At 41.9% G+C, this 23206-nt stretch overlaps 1 protein-coding gene across 2 annotated transcripts in view; it reads left to right on the top strand.

Annotated features, from left to right (window-relative positions):
- The window catches only part of LOC132393932 (ras-specific guanine nucleotide-releasing factor 2-like), a 141750-nt gene extending 132516 nt beyond the window's left edge, over positions 1-9234 (top strand). For both annotated transcript variants that reach the window (XM_059969395.1, XM_059969396.1), the window contains 3 exons: positions 1142-1259; positions 2004-2072; positions 5598-9234. In XM_059969395.1, the coding sequence (XP_059825378.1) occupies positions 1142-1259; positions 2004-2072; positions 5598-5690 (280 nt within the window). In that variant the 3' untranslated portion in view covers positions 5691-9234. The remainder of the gene's footprint in view (positions 1-1141; positions 1260-2003; positions 2073-5597) is intronic.
- The last annotated feature ends 13972 nt before the right edge of the window (positions 9235-23206 follow it).

Genomic DNA, 23206 nt, shown 5'->3' with positions numbered 1-23206 from the left:
TCCGTGTGCTTCTCTAAGAGTCTCTAATCTACCGCCACCCCGTTGATGCATTCCACGCACCCACCACTCTCTGTGAAAAGAAAACTGTCTTTGACATTCCCCCCCAATACCTTATGCCAATGTTACCCTCTCATATCAGCCACCCTAGTAAAAGGCGCTGACTGCTCACTCTATCAATGCTTCTTATCAACTAACACAACTCTATCAACTTCATCTCCCTTGCTCCTGACACTTCTTCAAAATTCAAAGTACAAACGTCACCATATTCAACCCTGAGATTCATTTTCTTTCGGGCATTGTCAATAAATCCTAACAAGGCAGACAACTAGATTGCAAAAGACAACAAACTGTGCAAATATAAAAAGAAAGAAACAATATTAATAATGATAATAATAAATAAATATCAAGAACATGAAACGAAGAGTCCTTGAAAGTGAGTCCGTAGGTTGTGGGAGCAGTTCATTTTTTGGGTGAGTGAAGGCATCCCCTCTAGTTCAAGAGCCTGATGTTTGAGGGATAATTCCTGTCCTTGCATTAAAATAGACATTTCAATCCATCCAGCTGACTCCAATTATGCCCTATCCACCGCTCATCCCTCCTCACAGTCTCTCTACACATTTCATGTACCTTAACACCAATTGCTGCATACTCTGACCTATCACACAGGTTCCCATCCTCCATGCCGACCTAGTTTAAGCACCCCTCCCCCCCTCAAGGGGGACTAATATCCTTGTGGGCTGATTTGCTAAAGGAAAGGATATTGGTCCCGCTCAAGTTCAGGGGTAACCATCCCTTTTGTACAGGTTATACCTTCCGCAGAAGAGATCCCAAAATCAAGCGATGAGAAACCCTGTACCCTGCATCAATTCTTCGGCCACGTATTTATCTGCCAAATCATCCTATTCTTACCCTCACATAGGATGTGGCACAATCCAGAGATTACTACCCTGGAGGTCCTGATTTTCAGCAGAGTAACACAATACTCAGCTGTGAAGGAACTAATGTTCAATGAATAGTCATGAGTCGTTTCTTAGCTTTTTTAAAATCTGAATATTAACTTGAAGTATAAAATAACTCTCAAACAATCAGCCCAGGTACAAACTATAAATTAATAGTGACCTTCCAATGTTATCTTTTGCAGTTGTAATCCACCTTGTGTTCCATACCTTGGCATGTATTTGACTGACCTTGCCTTTATAGAAGAGGGCACACCGAATTTTACTGATGAAGGTCTTGTAAACTTTTCCAAAATGAGAATGGTGAGTTGAGCTGAAAGGTGCAGAAAACAAAACGCAGTTCTGTTCTACACTCAGTCACCACTTTATTAGGTATAGGAGGTATTGTATGTTTGCGATCTTCTGCTGCTGTAGCCTGTCTACTTCAAGGTTTGACGTGTTGTATATTTGGACATGACCTTCTGCACACCACTGTTTTATCACGTGTTTACTTGAGTTACTGTCACCTTCCTGTCAGCTTGAACCACTCTGACCGTTCTCCTCCGACTTCTCTCATTAACAAGGCATCTTCACCCACAGAACTGCTGCTGTCTGGATGTTTTTGTTTTATTAACCTTCTCATTTTCTGTAAACTCTAGAGACTGTTGTGCATGAAAATGCCAGGAGATCAGAAGTTTCTGAGATACTCAAACCTCCCCATCTGGCACCAACAATCATTTCACAGTCAAAATTACATAGGTCACAATACTTCCCCCATTCTGCCGGTTGGTCTGAACAACAACTGACCGTGTTTGCATGCTTTTACGTGTTGAGTTGCTGCCACACGATTAGCTGATTAGATATTTTCATTAACAAGTGAGTGTACAGATGGACCTAATAAAACAGCCATTTCTGTGATTCATAGGTATTTTACAACTCTTGAATGTTAATTTTGTAAAAATAGAGAAAGAAGTAAATACTCTCTGTTAAAACCTTATTGCCAAATAGTGGTTTGAAGTCTTATGTATTTCTTCTGTTTTTGCAACTAATGGCTTTTCCTTCATCTAGATATCGCACATTATTAGGGAGATACGACAGTTCCAACAAACCCCATACAGAATAGATCACCAACCAAAGGTAACTCTGAGTGCAATGTCACATACTTATTTACATTTCCAATTTTAAAAGCAGTTGGATTCACTAGGATTCTAGGAGGGACAGAGGCAAGCGTGAACAAGATATTGGGTTGGGCTCTGCATATCGTATCCATTGCAATACATACAAAATGCTGAAGGAAGTCAGCACGTCGGACAGTGAATAAACACTGTCAACGTCTTCAGCAGAGGCCCTTTTCCAGGACTGGGAAAGGAATGGAGATTAAAAAGCTGGAGGGAGGGGAAGGAAGCTTGGGCAATAACTAGAGGTTTGCTGGAAGGTGATAGGTGAAGGCAGGTGGGTGGGAAAGCTAAAGGGCTGGTGAAGGAGGAATGTGGTAGGAGAGGAGAGTGGGCCATGGGAGAAAGGGAAGGGTGTGGCACCAGCGGGAGATGATAGGCAGGTATGGAGAAGAGGTAAGAGGCCAGGGTGGGAACAGAAGAGGAAAGGTAGGGAAAGCAAGTACAGAAGGAGAAATCAATATTCATAGAGGCTAAACAGAATATGAGGGGTTGTTCCTCCACCCTGAAAGTGGCCTCATTGTGGCCAAAGAGGAGGCCATGAACCAACATGCTGGAACAGGGATGGGGATAGGAGTTGGGCTGATCGCTTTGATGAGTACATCTGCTTCATCTCCCTAAAGATCCCCCTAAAGCTGGCCCTATTTCCTATTCCCAGAATCTTTCGTGCTTTTTATATTACATCCAGAGCCACCCTTCACAATTCCTAGAGTCATAGAACACGACAGCACAGAAACAGGCCCAATGGTCCATTCGGTCCATATGGAACTAATAATCCACCTAGTCTCACTGAACTGCATCAGCACCATGGCCCTCCATACATCTCCCATCTATGTATCTAACCAACCTTCTCTTCAGTGTTGAAATTGAACCCACACCCAGTGGCAGCTCGTTCCACACTCACACCACCCTCTGCGTGAAGAAGTTTCCCTTCATTTCACCTTTCACTCTTAACCCATGACCTCTATTTGTAATCTTTGTGGCTGCTAGCATTTACCCTATCTATGCACCTTAGAAAACCTCTATCAAATCTCCGTTTGTTTTCATATAGTCTAGGGGATAAAGCCATAGCCTATTCAACCTTTCCCTAAACTCAAGTCCTGGCAGCACCTTGGTTTGGATGCAACTGTGTAAATTATATTTTAGATACCTTTGAGTTAGACAGACAGGAAACAGACTTAAATTGTCAGTTTTAGACAATGCTGTAATATAAAACTAAGATGACTTTGTCATTTAAAAAACAGTCAGTGTTGACAAAGTTAGTCCTGACGAAGGGTCTCGGCCCAAAACATCGACTATACTTCTTCCTATAGTTGCTGCCTGGCCTGCTGTGTTCCACCGGCATTTTGTGTGTGTTGATCGTTCACCACTCTGTCTAGGCCTTGCAAAATTTGATAGTTTTCAATGAGATCACCCCCCGCCCCAATTCTTCTGAATTCCAGTGAGTACAAGCACAGAACCACCAAACACTCCTCATATGACAATCACAGTATCTACTGTGAATACTGGCAAGAAAATGAATGTCAAGGTCGTATATGATGTCATATACATACTTGGATCGGCCATGATGAAATGGCAGAGCAGACTCGATGGGCCAAATGGCCTAATTCTGCTCCAATATCTTATGATCTTACATACAGAGAAACACCATAGAATCAATGAAAAACTACACACGACAGAGATGGACAAACAACCAATTTGCGGAAGAAGACAAACTGTGTAAATACAAAAAGAAACAAATAATAACAAGAAGAAAGAAAGGAAAAAAGTAAAAAAGGAAAGAATTGAGAACACGAGTTGTAGAGTCTTTGAAAGCGAGCCCATGGGTTGTGCCCAGTGTTGTGGTGAGTGAGGTTACTCACACTGGTTCAGGATCCTGATGGTTGGAGGGTAATAACTGTTTCTAATCCTGGTGGCGTGGGACCCAAGGCTCCTGGACACACACATAATGCAAGAACCTTATGTATACTGTGTGTGTGTGTGTGTGTGAGTGTGTGTGTGTGTGTGAGTGTGTGTGTGTAGTGTGTGTGTGTAGTGTGTGTGTGAGTGTGTGTGTGTGTAGTGTGTGTGTAGTGTGAGTGTGTGTGTGAATGTGTGTGTGTGTAGTGTGTGTGTGTGAGTGTGTGTGTGTGAGTGTGTGTGTGTGTGTAGTGTGAGTGTGTGTGTAGTGTATAGTGTGAGTGTGTGTGTAGTGTGAGTGTGTGTGTGTAGTGTGAGTGTGTGTGAGTGTGTGTGTGTAGTGTGTGTGTAGTGTGAGTGAGTGTGTGTGTGAGTGTGTGTGTAGTGTGAGTGTGTGTGTAGTGTGAGTGTGTATGTAGTGTGAGTGTGCATAGTGTGAGTGTGTGTAGTGTGTGTGTGTAGTGAGTGTGTGTGTAGTGTGTGTGTGAGAAACATGATAAAGTGAATGGTCACCAGAATCAGAATTACAAACGGTTTATTATCACCAGCATATGTTGTGAAGTTGGTTGTCTTTGTGGTAGTGCTACAATGTGATACAAAATAATAGGAAAAAGCTGTGAATTTTATATATATAAATAAAATAGATGAATTAAGGAGTACAAGAATACAAATAAAAAGAGTAGCGAGGTTGTGTTCATAGGTTCAATGTCCATTCAGTAATCAGATAGCAGACAAGAAGAAGCTGTTCCTGTTTTGCTGAGAATGTGCCTTCAGGCTCCTGTACCCCCTTCCTGGTGGTAGCAATGAGGAGAGGGCGTGTCCTGGGTGATGGGGGCCCTCAATGATGGACACCACCTTTTTTGAGGCACCGCTCCTTAACGATGTCCTGGATACTACAGAGGCCAGTGCTCTTGATAGAGCTGACTGAGTTTACAACTCTCTGCAGCTTACTTTGATCCAGTAGACCCCACCCACCGTGTACCAGACAGACAGAATGTTCTCCATGCTATTTCTGTAGAAATTTGCAGTGTCTTTGACAAAGCAAATCTCCTCAAGCTCCTAATGAAATATACCCGATGTCGTGCTTTCTTTGTAGCTGCTTTGTGACTGTATGTACTGTGTGTGACTGTATGTGTTGCATGTGACAGTATGTGCTGTGTGTAACTATGTACTGTGTGTGACTGTACTGTGTATGACTGTGTGACTGTGTGTACTATGTGTGGCTGTATGTACAGTGTGTGACTGTATGTGTTGCATGTGACAGTATGTGCTGTGTGTAACTATGTACTGTGTGTGACTGTACTGTGTATGACTGTGTGACTGTGTGTACTATGTGTGGCTGTATGTACAGTGTGTGACTGTATGTGTTGCATGTGACAGTATGTGCTGTGTTTAACTGTGTACTAAGTGTGACTGTATATTGTGTTTTGCACCCTGGCCCCAGAGAAACGGTTTGCTATATATGTGGCAATAAACTTGAACTTGGAATAGGTTAAGAGGTCAGTGTGATGGGCCTGTACTGTGCTTTAGTGTTCTCTGTTCTAATTGATTTTTATAATTATCTTTGACATTTATGTCCTTGTTGTAGGTCCTTCAGTATTTACTTGACAAAACGATTATAATGGATGAAGATACACTGTATGAGCTCTCCTTAAAAATTGAACCCAGGCTCCCTGCATGAGAGTTGGCATTTTTGTGGCTGCAGTGAGGTGTAGCAGCTTAGTGTAACAATCCAGTGTGTACGTGACATGTCCTGGAATGTGACTGACCTCCGCAGGGGAAACGTGAGGAGACTGCCGAAGGAAAAGGTGGGAAGTCGTGAGAAGATGGTTTGCTACCGCATACTGGAAGGTGGTGAAGCACTGCTTGGGGAGAATGGTATTCAGAACGCTGGTGCAGAATGGGAAAAGGAATAAAGTTCAATGAAAGTTAACATTTAAAATTTTTAAAAAGCGCAGAAGTCACATCACAGTGTGTAGAACTGATCCTGGGCATTGAGACAAACGGAGCTTGGACAATCAATGTGAAGTGAGTTAGTTTCTCTCTAGGAGCTATTGTGGTAGTAAGCAGCCTAATTGGTTTTGGGATTTATCAGATTTGTGTGGTGCAGGGGTATTGTGTTACCTGTCAATCTATGAGTCATGAAAATTGAAGGAGGTTCAAACCCTCTCAGCAAAATTCATTTCTAATCAACTTTCTGGAAGAATCCATTATCAGCGTCACAAAGCAAAGCATGGAGAAATAGCACAGCAGTTCTTAGGGGCTTAAGGAAATAAGCTCTTCAGACTCGAGTTGAAAGGATTCAGATATCCACGCCAAGGAACCACATGATTCTAACGACACGAGCTTAAGAAATATCTGGTTCCTATAACATCACAGCTTGCTCATACACTTGCGACCATCCCTAAAAATTACAGGTAATGCCAAAATAGCAGCATGGGATATCACAACCTGTCCAATCTTTACCAGGCCTCTGCTTTGTACTCTGGAATGTTCTGTATTAACTTGCTATGTGGAATATTGAACGGTTTTAATATTTAACAATATCTTGTCTGAGTTGTGTGAAGCACTGTGTTGCACTGCTTTCTTGTCCTTTCTCTATCCAATGCCCTTTAAGTTTTCCAGTAATGTGGAATTAAGGCTGCCAACATCAATGAAAAGGTCAAAGTGAATAATCGCTTATTGACTTATAATAATATTTTAAAACATCTTCCTAGAATTATCATTATTACTTGAAATTTATTCGTGTGTTTTTTTTCTCTCAAAATGATTTTTTGGTAACTGGTCCTGAATGAAGCAAACTTTTCTGAAGACTGGCTTTGAAAGAAGCCCATCTCTGAAGATGATTTATAGAGTGACTTAATTCAATGAGAATTGACTGATAGTGTTCTGACTTCAAAATTGTCATTGGAAATACAATTACAGGGATGCCTTTAATGCAGCAGTTAATTACATCTTCCCTGCTGAAGCTAGTTAGTTTCATATGTAGCATTAACAGAGAATGTTTCACCTTGTTAAGCTGTATCACCATAATTCACAGGGACAACATACAAACTCCTTGCAGACAGTGACGGAATTGAAACCACGTTGCTGGTACTGTAATAGTGTTAATGCTAACCACTACACTGTTGTGCCTCCCTTTTATTAAAACTGGTAATTGCCGAGGTGAATTTACCTTCAGATCTGGTGGGTTCTCATCTAATCATGACACAGAAGTCAAACTATTGTCAGAAGGGAAGGACGGATGAGAGTTGGGTGGGATAGAGAGGACTGCATGTGCATGCATGTGTGTAGGGGCTCAGAAGAGTTGTTTGGGGAATGGGTCTCCACAAGTACCAACAGTTCTGGTAGCTATCTTAAGATAATACGCATGTTGAGACAAAGCTCTCTCTTGCCCCACAAGGTCTCAGGAAAATAAGAAAATTGTGAAGTGAAAATATGAAAAGAGAGATTTACAGTATATTTTAAACATCTCATATAAAATGTTTTGCAGAATTATTTATTGATAGAATATTGTACAATATAAAAATACAGATATTGGCACAAATGAGAAACAATGAATTTAATATTATTTATTTCATAAAGCTGTTCCTTTTTAAAGGTTTAGACTGAATGGTTTCTTTGCAAACTCAAGTACGGAAGCAAGTTTATTAGCTTCCAACTCTTTCGGAAATATCGTGACTTTTATTCATACAGGTTCTATCCGATCGACACTCATAAAAGAATCACCTTTTCTTTAAGTTACACTGTGAAATCGAATCTGTTGAAAATCACAAAGCTTTTCTAACTAAACACATTTATTCTTTCTGTTGCCTCCAGTAAACTGGCAGAAATTAAATTGTTAGAGTGTCACTTTTATCTAAAAAGCCAAAATGAAACCAATGTTCCTGTGATTGGTCAGTGTTATGCTGTGTCAGTCTCCACTTTTGTAGTCAGTACTTACGTAAACTCAAGGTAAAATATTTATTTGTTAGAAACATATTTTTCACGATTCTCTTTGGAATGTGTTGTGGGACTTCTTAAAATGCATTATGAAATACATAAAAGATTACTTCATTGCATGATCAAGAGAAAATATTCCAAGAACTGCGGAAATCCTTCAAACCCCAACTCTTTAGAAAGTGAAATCCTTCCAAGCTGTCTGTAATTGGTGGTGTTTTAACAGTAAATGTTGAGTAATTGGTATGCTTCCATGCTGTTGTACAGCAAGCTAAAGTCAAACATTAGATATCGACATCGTGAAAGCTGTTCAAATTAACATATTTTTGATGATCTGCGAATAAACGTTGTAAGTTTCAAAATGGTCTGTGATAGAAAGGGATGGTGTTGGTGAAGATCTGTTGACCGAAATTCATTTCACCTCAACAGCCTCTTGTCTACAGTGAAAACTGCAAATATCATCATTTTTTGATATTTTGTGATGGAAATTCAAACTGCTGAATTTTTTTCAGCATGTACCATTAGAGTGCAAGACTTTGGCCATTCGGCTCATTGAGTCTGCTCTGTTATTCCATCATTGCTGATTATAATCCTTCTCACTCCCATTCTCCTGCCTTCTCCCCGTAACCTTTCACACCCTGAATAACCAAGAACTTATCAATCTCTGCTTTAAATGACTTGACCCCATAGCCATCAGTTGCAATAAATTCCACAGATTCAGCACCCTCTAGCTAAAGAAAATCTTCCTCGTTTCTTTTCTAAAGGGATGTTACTATGAGCATGACCTTTAACCTGTTAGAATGATTTTGTTAATGAATGAATACAAGTTAGTTGTTAGACTCTAAGAAGTCACTGAGTTCTGGTAATTTACTGCCCCTGTACAATATTTTAGTCAGTGCACCGTACAGTAAGATTAAATACCAGGCTTAAAAATATTTAAGTGCATGTCTTGATAGATTGTACTATACTTTGAACTGTACATTAAATGTAAGTTGAATTGTACAAATCACAGCATGAAATTGTACAGACAATTGATCCTTACATATAAAATAAATACTTGCCTTTTGCTGGGTAAAGGGTGGCACTGGTGTTTGATTATTCAAGGATCAACTTTGCTCGCCAGAGACATTAACATGTATGAGGAATTTGCTGTGGTGTGTTGGTCAGGGCATGATACACAACAAAAAAAAACATTCAAATTATATAAAAATAAAGCCAGAGTTTAAAGTACCGATATGGAATAAAATGTGCATAAATACCAGTGTGTATTTACAATGTAAACAGCATTATAAAAGTGTTTTGGAGTGTTTACAGTGCAGAGTCGTGATGGGGGGAGATAATAGCCAGAGGTGGTTGGTGGGGGGGGGGAGGGGGGGTTTGCTAACATTGATATACAGGATGGAATTGATCCTTCTGGCTCTTTGAACTGCACCACCGAGCAACCCTGGTCAAATCACAGGAGCATTTACAATGACCAATTCACCTACCAAATGGTACGTCTTTGGACTGAGGAAGGAAACTGGAACACACAGAGGAAACACACAAGTTCCACAGGACTGTATGGACTCCTTACAGAAGACATCAGAAATGAACTCAAAACTCAGATGTCCTGAACTATAAAAGGGTTGCACTAACTGCTCTGCTACCATGATGCCTTGAAATATTGTCAGATTAACTAGCTGGAGAGAAGAAACTTTTAACATAATGTGGAGTTTTTGTTTTAATAACCCTATAGAGCTTTCCAGGAAGGAGATTTGGAAAAAAGCAGTTTGCAGGGAGAAAAATCTGTAATGATTTTTCCTGCCCATTTCTTTCTCCTGGACACAGACAAGTCTTGCAGTGATGGTAGTCTGCAGACAATCATACTTTCTGCTGACCTGACATTGTAGATTTTGTATCTGTGAGTGCAAGTTCAGTGTCTGTTTCATCATTAATTTTTATATTAGTAAAAATAGATGCTACACAAATACAGAAACTAGTTTAGCAGGGAGGAAGCAAAGGACCAGGTCAGAAAGTGGAGGGATGGAGAGGACAGTAGATGACAGGGCTGGTAAAAACAGGCAGGAAGAAAGTAATAGATACAATGGGATAGATAGTTTGAAGTGTGTGTGTATTTTAATGCTAGGAGCATTATAGATAAAGGTAATGAATTTAGACCATGGATCAGTGCATTGAACTATGATGTGGCCATTACAGAGAATTGGTTCCGAGAGAGGGATAAAAGGAGGGGGGAGAAAACTAAATATATCAGGGATGGGGTAAGAAGGGGTAAGAAGGGGAGGAGGGGCATGAAGGAAGTTAGAGAAGTCAATGTTCATGCCCTCAGGTTGGAGGCTACCCAGCCGGTATATAAGGTATACGTACACAAGGCTGGAAGAACTCAGCAGGTCAGGCAGCATCCGTGAGAAAAGAGTAGCCAACGTTTCGGGCCGAGACCCTTCATCAGGAATGGGGGGGGGGGGGGATGAGAGGGCCGAAGCCCAGTAATAGAGGTAGGGGAGGGGGTAGGGCCTAGAGGTACCAGGTGGAAAACCAATCAGAGGGAAGATAAAGGGGGGAGGGGATAAGCATGAAAGAACTGTAGAGATAAAGAAGCAGAAAGTTGAAAGGGGAGAGACTGTTTATTCCCTTCCTTAGATGCTGCCTGACCTGCTGAATTCATCCAGCGTTTTGTGTGTGTTGCTCTGGATTTCCAGTATCTGCAGAATCACTTGTACCTGTGCTCTCTTCAATATTGTTTTTGACTTTTTTTTAATCGTGTAAAAAAATGCAGAGAACAAAACGACAAGAGGGGACTGAGGCACATATCAGTATGATATGATTCAGAGTATCCAGGTTTAAGTGTTGAGTTTCAGAGGAGGAGGAGGAGGTATATTTTCAGACAATGGCCAAAAAACAACACCTGCAAAGTTTTATAAATATTATAGTGAAGATTCAGCTGAACAGTGTTACTACAGTCACTCAAAAATTGCCACCTCTTTGCAACTGCAAATTAGGATTGTTAAATGGAGTGGTTATTTCAAGAGGGAACACAGGGACAGTCAGAGGTTCACATTCTTATCTAAAGCTTCACTAATTGACAGTACGAACTCTGCCAGCATGGATTCCCTAAACCTCAGCCTTGCCTCAGGTCCAAGCTTGCTTCAGCAAGACGAACAAGCCAAGCTGTCATGTTTTGTTGGTGACAGACAGTCTAGTGTGTCATGTATAGTTGTCAGATTAAATATTGAAAATTCATTATTTGTAACAGACTACAGACCTTAATTAAATTATCTGAGTGCATTCTGTAATTGAAGAAAAATTGACTGTAAATATTGAAAATTAATTGTATGACAGATGAGATGAAAAAGGAATAATTCACGGGGTTGGATCATGCTGGATCCAGTTCTACACTTGCCCTGTATCTGCACTGGTATTCCTGTACCTGTGGATCCAATTTTCTGCATGTTTTTTTTTCATTTATTCATTTACAGGATGTAGACAACACCAGCTAAGCAAACATTTATTGCCCATCCCTATTTGCCCTTGAGGAGGTGGAGATGAGCTGCCTTCTTGAACCGCTGCAGTCCCTGAGGTGTAGGTACACCCACAGTGCTGTTAGAGAGGGAATTCCATGATTTTGACCCAGTGACAATGAAAGAACGGTAATGTGTTTCCAAGTCAGGATGGTGTATGACTAGGAGGGGGATTTCCAAGTGGTGGTGTTCCCAGGTATCTGCTGTAACATAGAAACATAGAAAACCTACAGCACAATACAGGCCCTTCAACCCACAATGCTGTGCTGAACATGTACTTATTGTATTTCAGAAATTACCTAAGGTTACCCATAGTCCTCAATTTTTCTAAACTTCATGCACCTATCCAGGAGTTTCTTAAAAAACCTTATCGTATCCACCTTTGCCACCATCACTGGCAGCCCATTCCACGCACTCACCACTCTCTGTGTAAAAGAACTTACCCCTGACATCTCCTCTGTACCTACTTCCAAGCACCTTAAAACTGTGCCCTCTTGTGTTAGCCACTTCAGCCCTGGGAAAAAGCCTCTGACTATCCACACGATCAATGCCTCTCATCATCTTATACACCTCTATCAGGTCACCTCTCATCCTCCGTCTCTCCAAGGAGAAAAGGCCGAGTTCACTCAGCCTGTTCTCATAAGGCATGCTCCCCAATCCAGGAAACATCCTTGTAAATCTCCTCTGCACCTTTTCTATGGTTTCCATGTCCTTCCTGTAGTGAGGTGACTAGAGCTGAGCACGGTACTCCAAGTGGGGTCTGACCAGGGTCCTATATAACTGTAACATTACCTCTTGGCTCTTAAGCTCAAACCCACAGTTGATGAAGGCCAATGCACTGTATGCCTTCTTAACCACACAGTCAACTTGAGCAGCAACTTTGAGTGTCCTATGGACTTGGACCCCAAGATCCCTCTGATCCTCCACACTGCCAAGAATCTTGCCATTAATATTATATTCTGTCATGGTCCCCTTGGATCCCATGCCTCATTACTTTCTCAATAGGCCTTGCATGGGCTACCTTATCAAATGCCTTGCTGAAATCCATATACACTACATCTACTGCTCTACCTTCATCAATGTATTTAGTCACATCCTCAAAAAATTCAGTTAGGCTTGTAAGGCACGACTTGCATTTGTCAAAGCCATGCTGACTTTTCCTAATCACATTATGTCTCCCCAGATGTTCTTAAATCCTGCCTCTTAGGAGCTTCTCCATCAACTTACCAACCACTGAAGTAAGACTGACTGGTCTATAATTTTCTGGGCTATCTCTACTCCCTTTCTTGAACAAGGGAACAACATCTGCAACCCTTCAATCCTCCGGTACATTTCCAGTCCCCATTGATGATGCAAAGATCATTGCTAGAGACTCAGCATCTCCTCCCTTGCCTCCCACAGTAGCCTGGGGTACATCTCGTCCAGTCCTGATGACTTATTCAACTTGATGCTTTCCAAAAGCTCCAGCACATCCTCTTTCTCAATGTCTATATGCTCAAGCTTTTCAGTCCACTGTAAGTCATCCCTACAATTGCCAAGATGCTTTTCCGTAGTGAATACTGAAGCAAGGTATTCATTAAGTACCTCTGATATCTCCTCCAGTTCCATACACAGTTTTCCACTGTCACACTTGATTGGTCCTATTCTCTCACGTCTTATCCTCTTGCTCTTCACATACTTGTAGAATGCCTTGGGGTTTTCCTTAATCCTGTCCACCAAGGCCTTCTCATGGCCCCTTTCCCAATTTCCCTCGGGATCAATAAAGTATGTCTGTCTGTTCTGGCTCTCCTAATTTCTTTCTTAAACTCCTTCCTGCTAGCTTTATAATCTTCTAGATCTCTATCAGTACCTAGTTTTTTTGAACCTTTCATCACCTTTTCTTTTGTTCTTGACTAGATTTTCAACAGCCTTTGTACACCACGGTTCCTGTACCCCACCATATTTTCCCTGTCTCATTGGAACATACCTATGCAGAACGCCATGCAAATATCCCCTGAACATTTGTCACCTTTCAGCTGTACATTTCCCTGAGAACATCTGTTCCCAATTTATGCTTCCAAATTCCTGCCTGATAGCTTCATATTTCCACTTACTCCAATTAAACATTTCCCTAACTTGTCTATTCCAATCCCTCTCCAATGACAATAGACAATAGGTGCAGAAGTAGACCATTCAGCCCTTTGAGCCTGCTCCGCCATTTTGAGATCATGGCTGATGATCATACCCGGTTCCTGCATTGACCCCATATCCCTTGATTCTCCTATCCATAAGATACCTATCTAGCTCCTTCTTGAAAGCATCCAGAGAATTGGCCTCCACTACCTTCCGAGGCAGTGCATTCCAGACCCCCACAGCTCTCTGGGAGAAGAAGTTTTTCCTTAACTCTGTCCTAAATGACCTACCCCTTATTCTCAAACCATGCCCTCTGGTACTGGACATACCCAGCATCTGGAACATATTTCCTGCCTCTATCTTGTCCAATCCCTTAATAATCTTATATGATGCAATCAGATCCCTTCTCAATCTCCTTAAATCCAGCGTGTACAAGCCCAGTCTCTCTAACCTCTCTGCGTAAGACAGTCCTAACATCCCAGGAATTAACCTTGTGAATCTACGCTGCACTTCCTCTACAGCCAGGTTGTCCTTCCTTAACCCTGCAGACCAAAACTGTACACAATACTTCAGGTGTGGTCTCACCAGGGCCCTGTACAAATGCAAGAGGATTTCCTTGCTCTTGTACTCAATTCCCTTTGTAATAAAGGCCAACATTCCATTAGCCTTCTTCACTGCCTGCTGCACTTGCTCATTCACCTTCAGTGACTGATGAACAAGGACTCCTAGATCTCTTTGTATTTCTCCCTTACCTAACTTTACACCATTCAGATAATAATCTGCCTTCCTGTTCTTACTCCCAAAGTGGATAACCTTACACTTATTCACATTAAACGTCATCTGCCAAGTATCTGCCCACTCACCCAGCCTATCCAAGTCACCCCGAATTCTCCTAACGTCCTCATCACATGTCACACTTCCACCCAACTTAGTATCATCAGCAAACTTGCTGATGTTATTCTCAATGCCTTCATCTAAATTGTTGACGTAAATCGTAAACAGCTGTGGTCCCAATACCAAGCCCTGAGGCACCCCACTAGTCACCACCTGCCATTCCGAGAAACACCCATTCACTGCTACCTTTTGCTTTCTATCTGCCAACCAGTTTTCTATCCATGTCAATGTCTTCCCCCCCAATGCCATGAGCTTTGATTTTACCCACCAATCTCTTATGCGGGACCTTATCAAATGCCTTCTGAAAATCGAGGTACACTACATCCACTGGATCTCCCTTGTCTAACTTCCTGGTTACATCCTCGAAAAACTCCAATAGATTAGTCAAGCATGATTTACCCTTGGTAAATCCATGCTGGCTCGGCTCAATCCTATCACTGCTATCTAGATATGCCATTATTTCATCTTTAATAATGGACTCTAGCATCTTCCCCACTACTGATGTTAGGCTGACAGGTCGATAGTTTTCTGTTTTCTCCCTCCCTCCTTTCTTAAAAAGTGGGATAACATTAGCCATTCTCCAATCCTCAGGAACTAATCCTGAATCTAAGGAACATTGGAAAATGATCACCAATGCATCCGCAATTTCCAGGGCCACCTCCTTTCGTACCCTAGGATGCAGACCATCTGGACCTTGGGATTTGTCAGCCTTCAGTCCCATCAGTCTACTCATCACCGTTTCCTTCCTAATGTCAATCTGTTTCATTTCCTCTGTTACCCTATGTCCTTGACCCATCCATACATCTGGGAGATTGCTTGTGTCTTCCTTAGTGAAGACAGATCTAAAGTACTTATTAAATTCTTCTGCCATTTCTCTGTTTCCCATAACAATTTCACCCAATTCATTGTTCAAGGGCCCAACATTGTTCTTAGCTATCTTCTTTCTCTTCACATACCTAAAAAAGCTTTTGTTATCCTCCTGTATATTCCTGGCTAGCTTGCGTTCGTACCTCATTTTTTCTCCCCGTATTGCCTTTTTAGTTAAGTTCTGTTGTTCCTTTAAAATTTCCCAATCATCTGTCCTCCCACTCACCTTAGCACTGTCATACTTCCTTTTTTTTTAATGCTATGCAATCTCTGACTTCCCTTGTCATCCACTGTGGCCCCTTTCCCCCCTTTGAATCCTTCCTTCTCCGGGGGATGAACTGATTTTGCACCTTGTGCATTATTCCCAAGAATACCTGCCAATGCTATGGTAAAGGAGACAGAATTGTGATCACTATCTCCAAAATGCTCTCCCACTGAGAGCTGACACCTGACTGACCAGGTTCATTTCTCAATACCAGATCAAGTGCAGGCTCTCCTCTTGTAGGCTTATCTACATATTGTGTCAGGAAACATTCCTGAACACACCTAACAAATTCCACCCCATGTAAACCCCTTGATCTAGGGCGATGCCAATCAATATTTGGAAAATTAAAATCTCCCACCATGAGAACCCTGTTAACACTGCACCTCACCAGAATCTGTGTACCTATCTGTTCTTCGATGTCCCTGTTACTATTGGGTGGTCTATAAAAAACATGCAGTAGAGATATTGATCCCTTCTTGTTCCTAACTTCCATCCACACTCAGTAGACAATCTGTCCATGACTTCCTCCTCTTCTGCAGCCATGACACTATCTCCGATCAGCAGTGCCATGCCCCCACCTCTCCTGCCTCCCTCCCTGTTCTTTCTGAAACATCTAAAGCTAAGTACTGTTCTTGTCGTTCTAGATGGTAGTGGTCGTGGGTACGGACTTGGCCTTCAGTAACAGAACCCAGGATCCTGCTCCCTAAGATTAGCCTGTCTCCTCAGACTGCTCATTGCTGTCAAATGTATTCTCCTTGTTCTAAACATATTGTCCTTGTTAGGAGTGTGGTGGTTAGGGTAACGTTATTACAGCACTAGTAACCTGGGTTCAATTCCGCCACTCTCTGTAAGGAGTTTGTGGAATGGAGATAACCGGTACTCTGTATGTGCGATGATGGGACTAGGCAGAAGAACAGGTTTGGCATGAACTAGATGCCACTGGGCCTGTTTCTGTGCTGTAGTGCTTTAGTGTGAGATGGTATGGAGGACATTATAAATTTACAAAATAAATTTTAACAATGAAAATGGAAGTTTGGAAATTTCTCAGGCTACAAAGGTGATCTGTAATCTGGATCTGATTTCAACAACATCCAATGAAAATTCAGAACCCACATCCTGTTGTTGACCACACCAACAGGTCTTGTCAGTCTGTGAGTAATCTCTGTTGAGATCTGCTCAATTTCTTTAAGTCTTGTTGCTTATCAATTATCTAATATTAATTTCTTTTTCAAATTGATTAAGAAAAATAGTACAAATTTGTCAGGTTTCCCCTCAGCTTGGTATACAAAATAATAAGGGGTATAGATAAGGTACAGTATATGGAAGCAGACTTTTCCATTGAGGTTGGGGTGAGACTAGATCTAGAGGTCATGGGTTACCTTTCACCCTTAAAATATTGAAGGGGAACTGAGAGCGAAATTCTTCACTCAGAGGGTGGTGAGTTGGAATGAGCTGCCAGCATAAGAGGTGGATGTGGGTTCAATTGCAAAATGTAAGAGAAGTTTGGATAAGTACAGGGACGGGGGCGGTGGGTAATGGAGGGCTATTGTCCAGGTGTGGGTCGATGGGACTAGAAGCTTGACATGGACTAAATAAACCAAAGAGCCTATTTCTGTACTGCAATGCTCAATGACTCTGAAATGGAATATTTCTATAACGTCCATCCAGCTAACACACAGACTCAGCTTGACACTGACTTATGATTGTTGTAAATGATTTGGGATGAGCTGAGGTTACAAAAGGCTTTCAACAAGTGTAAGGTGGATCTTCTCTCTCTTGCACATGTAAATCTTGACATTTACCAGTAAGTTTCTACCATCATTTGGTTAGTAGTGTTTCTCAGCTGTTTGTTAGCAAACTGTCAATAGATAATAGACAGTAGGTGCAGGAGTAGGCCATTCAGCCCTTCTAGCCAGCACTGCCATTCACTGTGATCATGGCTGATCATACACGATCAGTACCCTGTTCCTGCCTTCTCCCCATATCCCTTGACCCCGCTATCTATAAGAGCTCTATCTAACTCTCTCTAGAATGCATCTTGAGACGGCCTCCACTGCCTTCTGGGGCAGAGCATTCCACAAATCCACCACTCTCTGGGTGAAAACGTTTTTCCTCATCTCAGTTCTAAATGGCCTACCCCTTATTCTTAAACTGTGGCCTCTAGTTCTGGACTCACCCATCAGTGGGAACATGCTTCCTGCCTCCAGTGTGTCCAATCCCTTAATAATCTTGCATGTTTCAATCAGATCCCCTCTCATCCTTCTAAATTCCAGTGTATATAAGCCCAGTCGCTCCAATCTTTCAACATATGACAGTCCCGCCATTCCGAGAATTAACCTTGTGAACCTGCGCTGCACTCCCTCAATAGCAAGAATGTCCTTCCTCAAATTTGGAGACCAAAACTGCACACAATACTCCAGGTGGGGTCTCACCAGGGCCCTGTACAGCTGCAAAAGGACCTCTTTACTCCTATACTCAATTCCTCTTGTTATAAAGGCTAGCATGCCATTAGCTTTCTTCACTGCCTGCTGTACCTGCATGCTTGCTTTCATTGACTGATGTACAAGAACACCTAGATCTGGTTGTATTTCCCCTTTTCCTAACTTGACTCCATTTAGATAGTAATCTGCCTTCCTGTTCTTGCCACCAAAGTGGATAACCTTACATTTATCCACATTAAACTGCATCTGCCATACATTTGCCCACTCACCCAACCTGTCCAAGTCACCCCGCATTCTCATAACATCCTCCTGACATTTCTCACAGCCACCCAGCTTTGTGTCAGCAGAAAATTTGCTAATGTTACTTTTATCCCTTCATCTAAATCATTAATGTATATTGTAAACAGCTGCAGTCCCAGCACCGAACCTTGCGGTACCCCACTGGTCACAGCCTGCCATTCCGAAAGGGACCCGTTAACCTCTACTCTTTGTTTCCTGTCAGCCAGCCAATTTTCAATCCATGTCAGTACTCTGCCCCCAATATCATGTGCCCTAATTTTGCCCACTAATCTCCTATGTGAGACTTTATCAAAAGCTTTCTGGAAGTCCAGGTACACTACATCCACTGGCTCTCCCTTGTCAATTTTCATAGTTACATCCTCAAAAAACTCCAGAAGATTAGTCAAGCATGATTTTCCCTTCATAAATCCATGCTGACTCGGACTGATCCATCTACTGCTATCCAAATGTGTTGTAATTTCCTCTTTTATAATTGACTTCAGCATCTTTCCCACCACTGATGTCAGGCTAAACAGTCTATAATTCCTTGTTTTCTCTCTCCCTCCTCTCTTGAAAAGTGGGACAACATTAGCCACCCTCCGATCAGCAGGAACTGTTCCTGAATCTATAGAACATTGGAAAATGATTACCAATGCGTCCACAGTTTCTAGAGCCACCTCTTTAAGTACCCTGGGATGCAGACCATCAGGTCCCAGGGACTTATCAGCCTTCAGACTCAACAGTCTATCCAACACAGTTTCTTGCCTAATATAAATTTCCTTCAGTTCATCCTTTACCCTAGTCCCTTTGGCCACTATTACATCTGGGAGATTGCTTGTGTCTTCCCTAGTGAAGACAGATCCAAAGTACCTGTTCAACTCATCTGCCATTTCCTTGTTCCCCATAATAAATTCACCCGTTTCTGTCTTCAATGGCCCAATTTTGGCCTTAACTTTTTTTTTGCTATTCACATACCTAAAGAAGCTTTTACTATCCTCCTTTATATTCTTGGCTAGTTTACCTTCGTACCTCATTTTTTCTTGGCGTATTGCCTTTTTTGTTATCCTCTGTAGCTCTTTAAAGCTTCCCAGTCCTCCGGTTTCCCACTCAACTTTGCTATGTTATACTTCTTCTCTTTTATTTTTATACTGCCCTTTACTTCCCTTGTCAGCCACAGCTGCCCCTTACACCCCTTAGGATCTTTCTTCCTCTTTGGAATGAACCGATCCTGCACCTTCTGCATTATTCCCAGAAATACCTGCCATTTTTGTTCCACTGTCTTCCCTGCTAGGGTATTGTTCCATTGAACTTTGGCCATCTCCTCCCTCATAGCTCCATAGTTCCCTTTGTTCAACTGTAATACTGACACATCCGATTTTCCCTTCTCCTTCTCAAATTGTAGGTTAAAACATATCATATTATGGTCACTATCTCCTAATGGTTCCTTTACCTCGAGGTCCCTGATCAAATCCATTTCATTGCACAACACTAAATCTAGAATTGCATTCTCCCTGGTAGGCTCCAGTACAAGCTGTTCTAAGAACCCATCTCGGAGGCACTCCACAAACTCCCTTTCTTGGGGTCCAGTAACATTCTGATTCTCCCAGTCTACCTGCATGTTGAAATCCTCCAGGACAACTGTATCATTACCTTTGTGACATGCCAATTTTAACTCTTCATTCAACTTACACCCTACATCCAGACTGCTGTTTGGGGGCCTGTAGATAACTCCCATTAGGGTCTTTCTACCCTTAGAATTTCTGAGTTCTATCCATATTGACTCTACATCCCCTGATTCTATGTCCCCCCTCGCAAGGGACTGAATATCATTCCTCACCAACAGAGCCACCCCACCCCCTCTGCCAGTCTGCAGAAAAGGTCATTGGGCTGCACTGCAGGATGTGTCTGTGTCCAGGATAAAGAAGTGGGCAGGGAAAACCATTGTGGACATTATCCGCCCAGCAATCTGCCTTTTCCAAAAGCTCCCTTCTGGAAACACTATAGGACCATTAAAATAAAAACTTCAAACTGTCTTAAAAGTTAATCCCCCTCTCCACAGCCCCCACCCCCCACACTGCACTGTGAACACTTTAAACCATTTTTAATAATGCAGTTTACATTGTAAATACTTGCTGGGATTTATGCACATTCATTCCTTACCTGTACTTTTAACTTTATAACTGTTCAATGTTGTTTCTTCTTCAAGTTTCAATAATGCGTATCGTTTTCCTCAATGCACAAGGGTAAAGGAGAACAAAATGATTGTTACTCCGAATCCAATACACCCTATAAACAGAAACACAATAAAAATAATAAATATAAAGCAAACCTATAATACACAATGTACATGGCTAATTGGCAAGAGGCAAAGAGTGGGAATAAAGGGGGCCTTTTCTGGTTGGCTGCCAGTGACTAGTGGTATTTTGCCTCTTTTTACGTTATTTGTTAATGATTCGGTGATTCATTCAACTTGGCTGCTTGAACCACTGGAGCACAACGTCTTGAGGTCAACAGAGTGGAACTGTCCCATTGCAACAGTTTCTGCACTTTAAAAACACTTCTGCACCAGTTTCACTGTCGTCAGATAAGACAGACAACCAACACGCTGTCACGTTCATCAAGATTGGCGTGATGGCTTTGTGACCAAGTTTGATAATGAAGATAGGTGGAGGGGCAGGTAGTATTGAGGAAACAAAATCAGCAGGAGGACTTAAACAGATTGGGAGAAAGGGCAGATGGAATATAGTGTAGGGAAGTGTTGGGTCATGCACTTTTGGTAGAAGAAATAAATATGTAGACTATTTTCTAAATAGGGAGAACATTCAAAACCAGAGGAACAAAGGGACTTATAGGCCCTCGTGCAGTATTCCCTAAAGATTAACCTGCAGGTTGAGTCAGTAATAATGAAGGCAAATGCAATGTTAGCATTCATTTTGAAAGGACTAGAACACAAAAGCAAGGATGCAATGCTGAGACTTTATAAGACATTGGTCAAACCACACTTGGAGTACTGTGGGCAGTTTTGGCCCCATCAGCCATGATGGAATGGTGCAGTAGACTCGATGGGCCAAATGGCATAATTCTGCTCCTATATCTTCTGGTCGTACATACGTAGACTAGTTGCATGTACATAAAGTGATGTTAGGTGATGTGTAGGTAGTGGTGATGAGCAGTGTTGGGGTGGGTAAATGTTGGTGGCATTGCATGCCCTGACCAATATAACCATATAATAATTACAGTGCAGAAACAGGCCATCTCGGCCCTTCTAGTCCATGCCGAACGCTTACTCTCACCTAGTTCCCCCGACCTGCACTCAGCCCATAACCCTCCATTCCTTTCCTGTCCATATACCTATCCAATTTTGCTTTAAATGACAATACCGAACCTGCCTCTATCACTTCTACTGGAAGCTTGTTCTACACAGCTACCACTCTCTGAGTAAAGAAATTCCCCCTCATGTTACCCTTCAACTTTTGCCCCCTCTCAACTCATGTCCTCTTATTTGAATCTCCCCTACTCTCAATGGAAAAAGCCTATCCACATCAACTCTATCTATCCCCTTCATAATTTTAAATACCTCTAACAAGTCCCCCCTCAACCTACTACACTCCAAAGAATAAAGACCTAATTTGTTCAACCTTCCTCTGTAACTTAGGAGCTGAAACCCAGGTAACATTCTAGTAAATCTTCTCTGTACTCTCTCTATTTTGTTGACATCTTTCCTATAATTTGGTGACCATAACTTGACACAATACTCCAAATTTGGCCTTACCAATGCTTTGTACAATTTTAACATTACGTTCCAACTCCTATATTCAGTGCTCTAATTTATAAAGGCCAGCATACCAAAAGCTTCACCACCCTATCCACATGAGATTCCACCTTCAGGGAACTATGCACCATTATTCCTAGATCACTCTGTTCTTCTGCATTCTTCAATGCCCTACCATGTACGTCCTATTTTGATTATTCCTACCAAAATGTAGCACCTCACACTTATCAGCATTAAACTCCATCTGCCATCATTCAGCCCACTCTACTAACTGGCATAAATCTCTCAGCAAGCTTTGAAAACCTGCTACATTATCCACAACGCCACTTATCTTAGTATCATCTGCATACTTAATCCAATTTACCACCCCATTATCCAGATCATTAATGTATATGACAAACAACATTGGACCCAGAACAGATCCCTGAGGCACATCACTAGTCACTGGCTTCCAACCTGACAAACAGTTATCCACCACTACTCTCTGGCATCTCCCAAGCTGCCACTGTTGAATCCATTTTACTACTTCAATATTAATACCTAACGATTGAACCTTCCTAACTAACCTTCCATGTGGAACCTTGTCAAAGGCCTTACTGAAGTCAATATGGACAACATCCATTGCTTTACCCTCGTCAACTTTCCTAGTAACCTCTTCAAAATATATACCACAGCAAATTTCTAATCCACGTAAATGCATTTGGTGAATAAAGTTATAACACATTCAAACTACTGCAGGAAATTGGCAGCATAGACAGCTATGGAAAAGAATAAACAGTCTAATGTTTGGGCTGAGACCTTTCCTCAGGAAACGTGGACCGTTTATTCCCCTCCATAGATGCTGCTTGACCTGCTGAGTTCCTCCAACAATTTGTGTGTGCTGCCCTGTCGAGTTGATCCTAGATGTTGCAGTTACAAACCATCCCCACAGATGGCGCTTTGACACAAGGAATGCAGTTCGACTGCATTGTGATTTACATCGCCAGCGACGACAATACCCTGAACAGGTTCACTGAACACGCTTAATTGGTTTTCTTTCTGCGCGATTCTACCTGAGTTCTGGCGAGTAGTTCCAGAAAAGGTGAGAAAATAACGTAGCTGTATGCACATTCT

The sequence above is a fragment of the Hypanus sabinus genome, chromosome 5 (assembly GCF_030144855.1).
Source record: "Hypanus sabinus isolate sHypSab1 chromosome 5, sHypSab1.hap1, whole genome shotgun sequence".
NCBI classification, from domain to species: Eukaryota; Metazoa; Chordata; class Chondrichthyes; order Myliobatiformes; family Dasyatidae; genus Hypanus; species Hypanus sabinus.
Note: the sequence above shows the minus strand (reverse complement) of the source record. Positions and strands in the feature narration are given on the sequence as shown.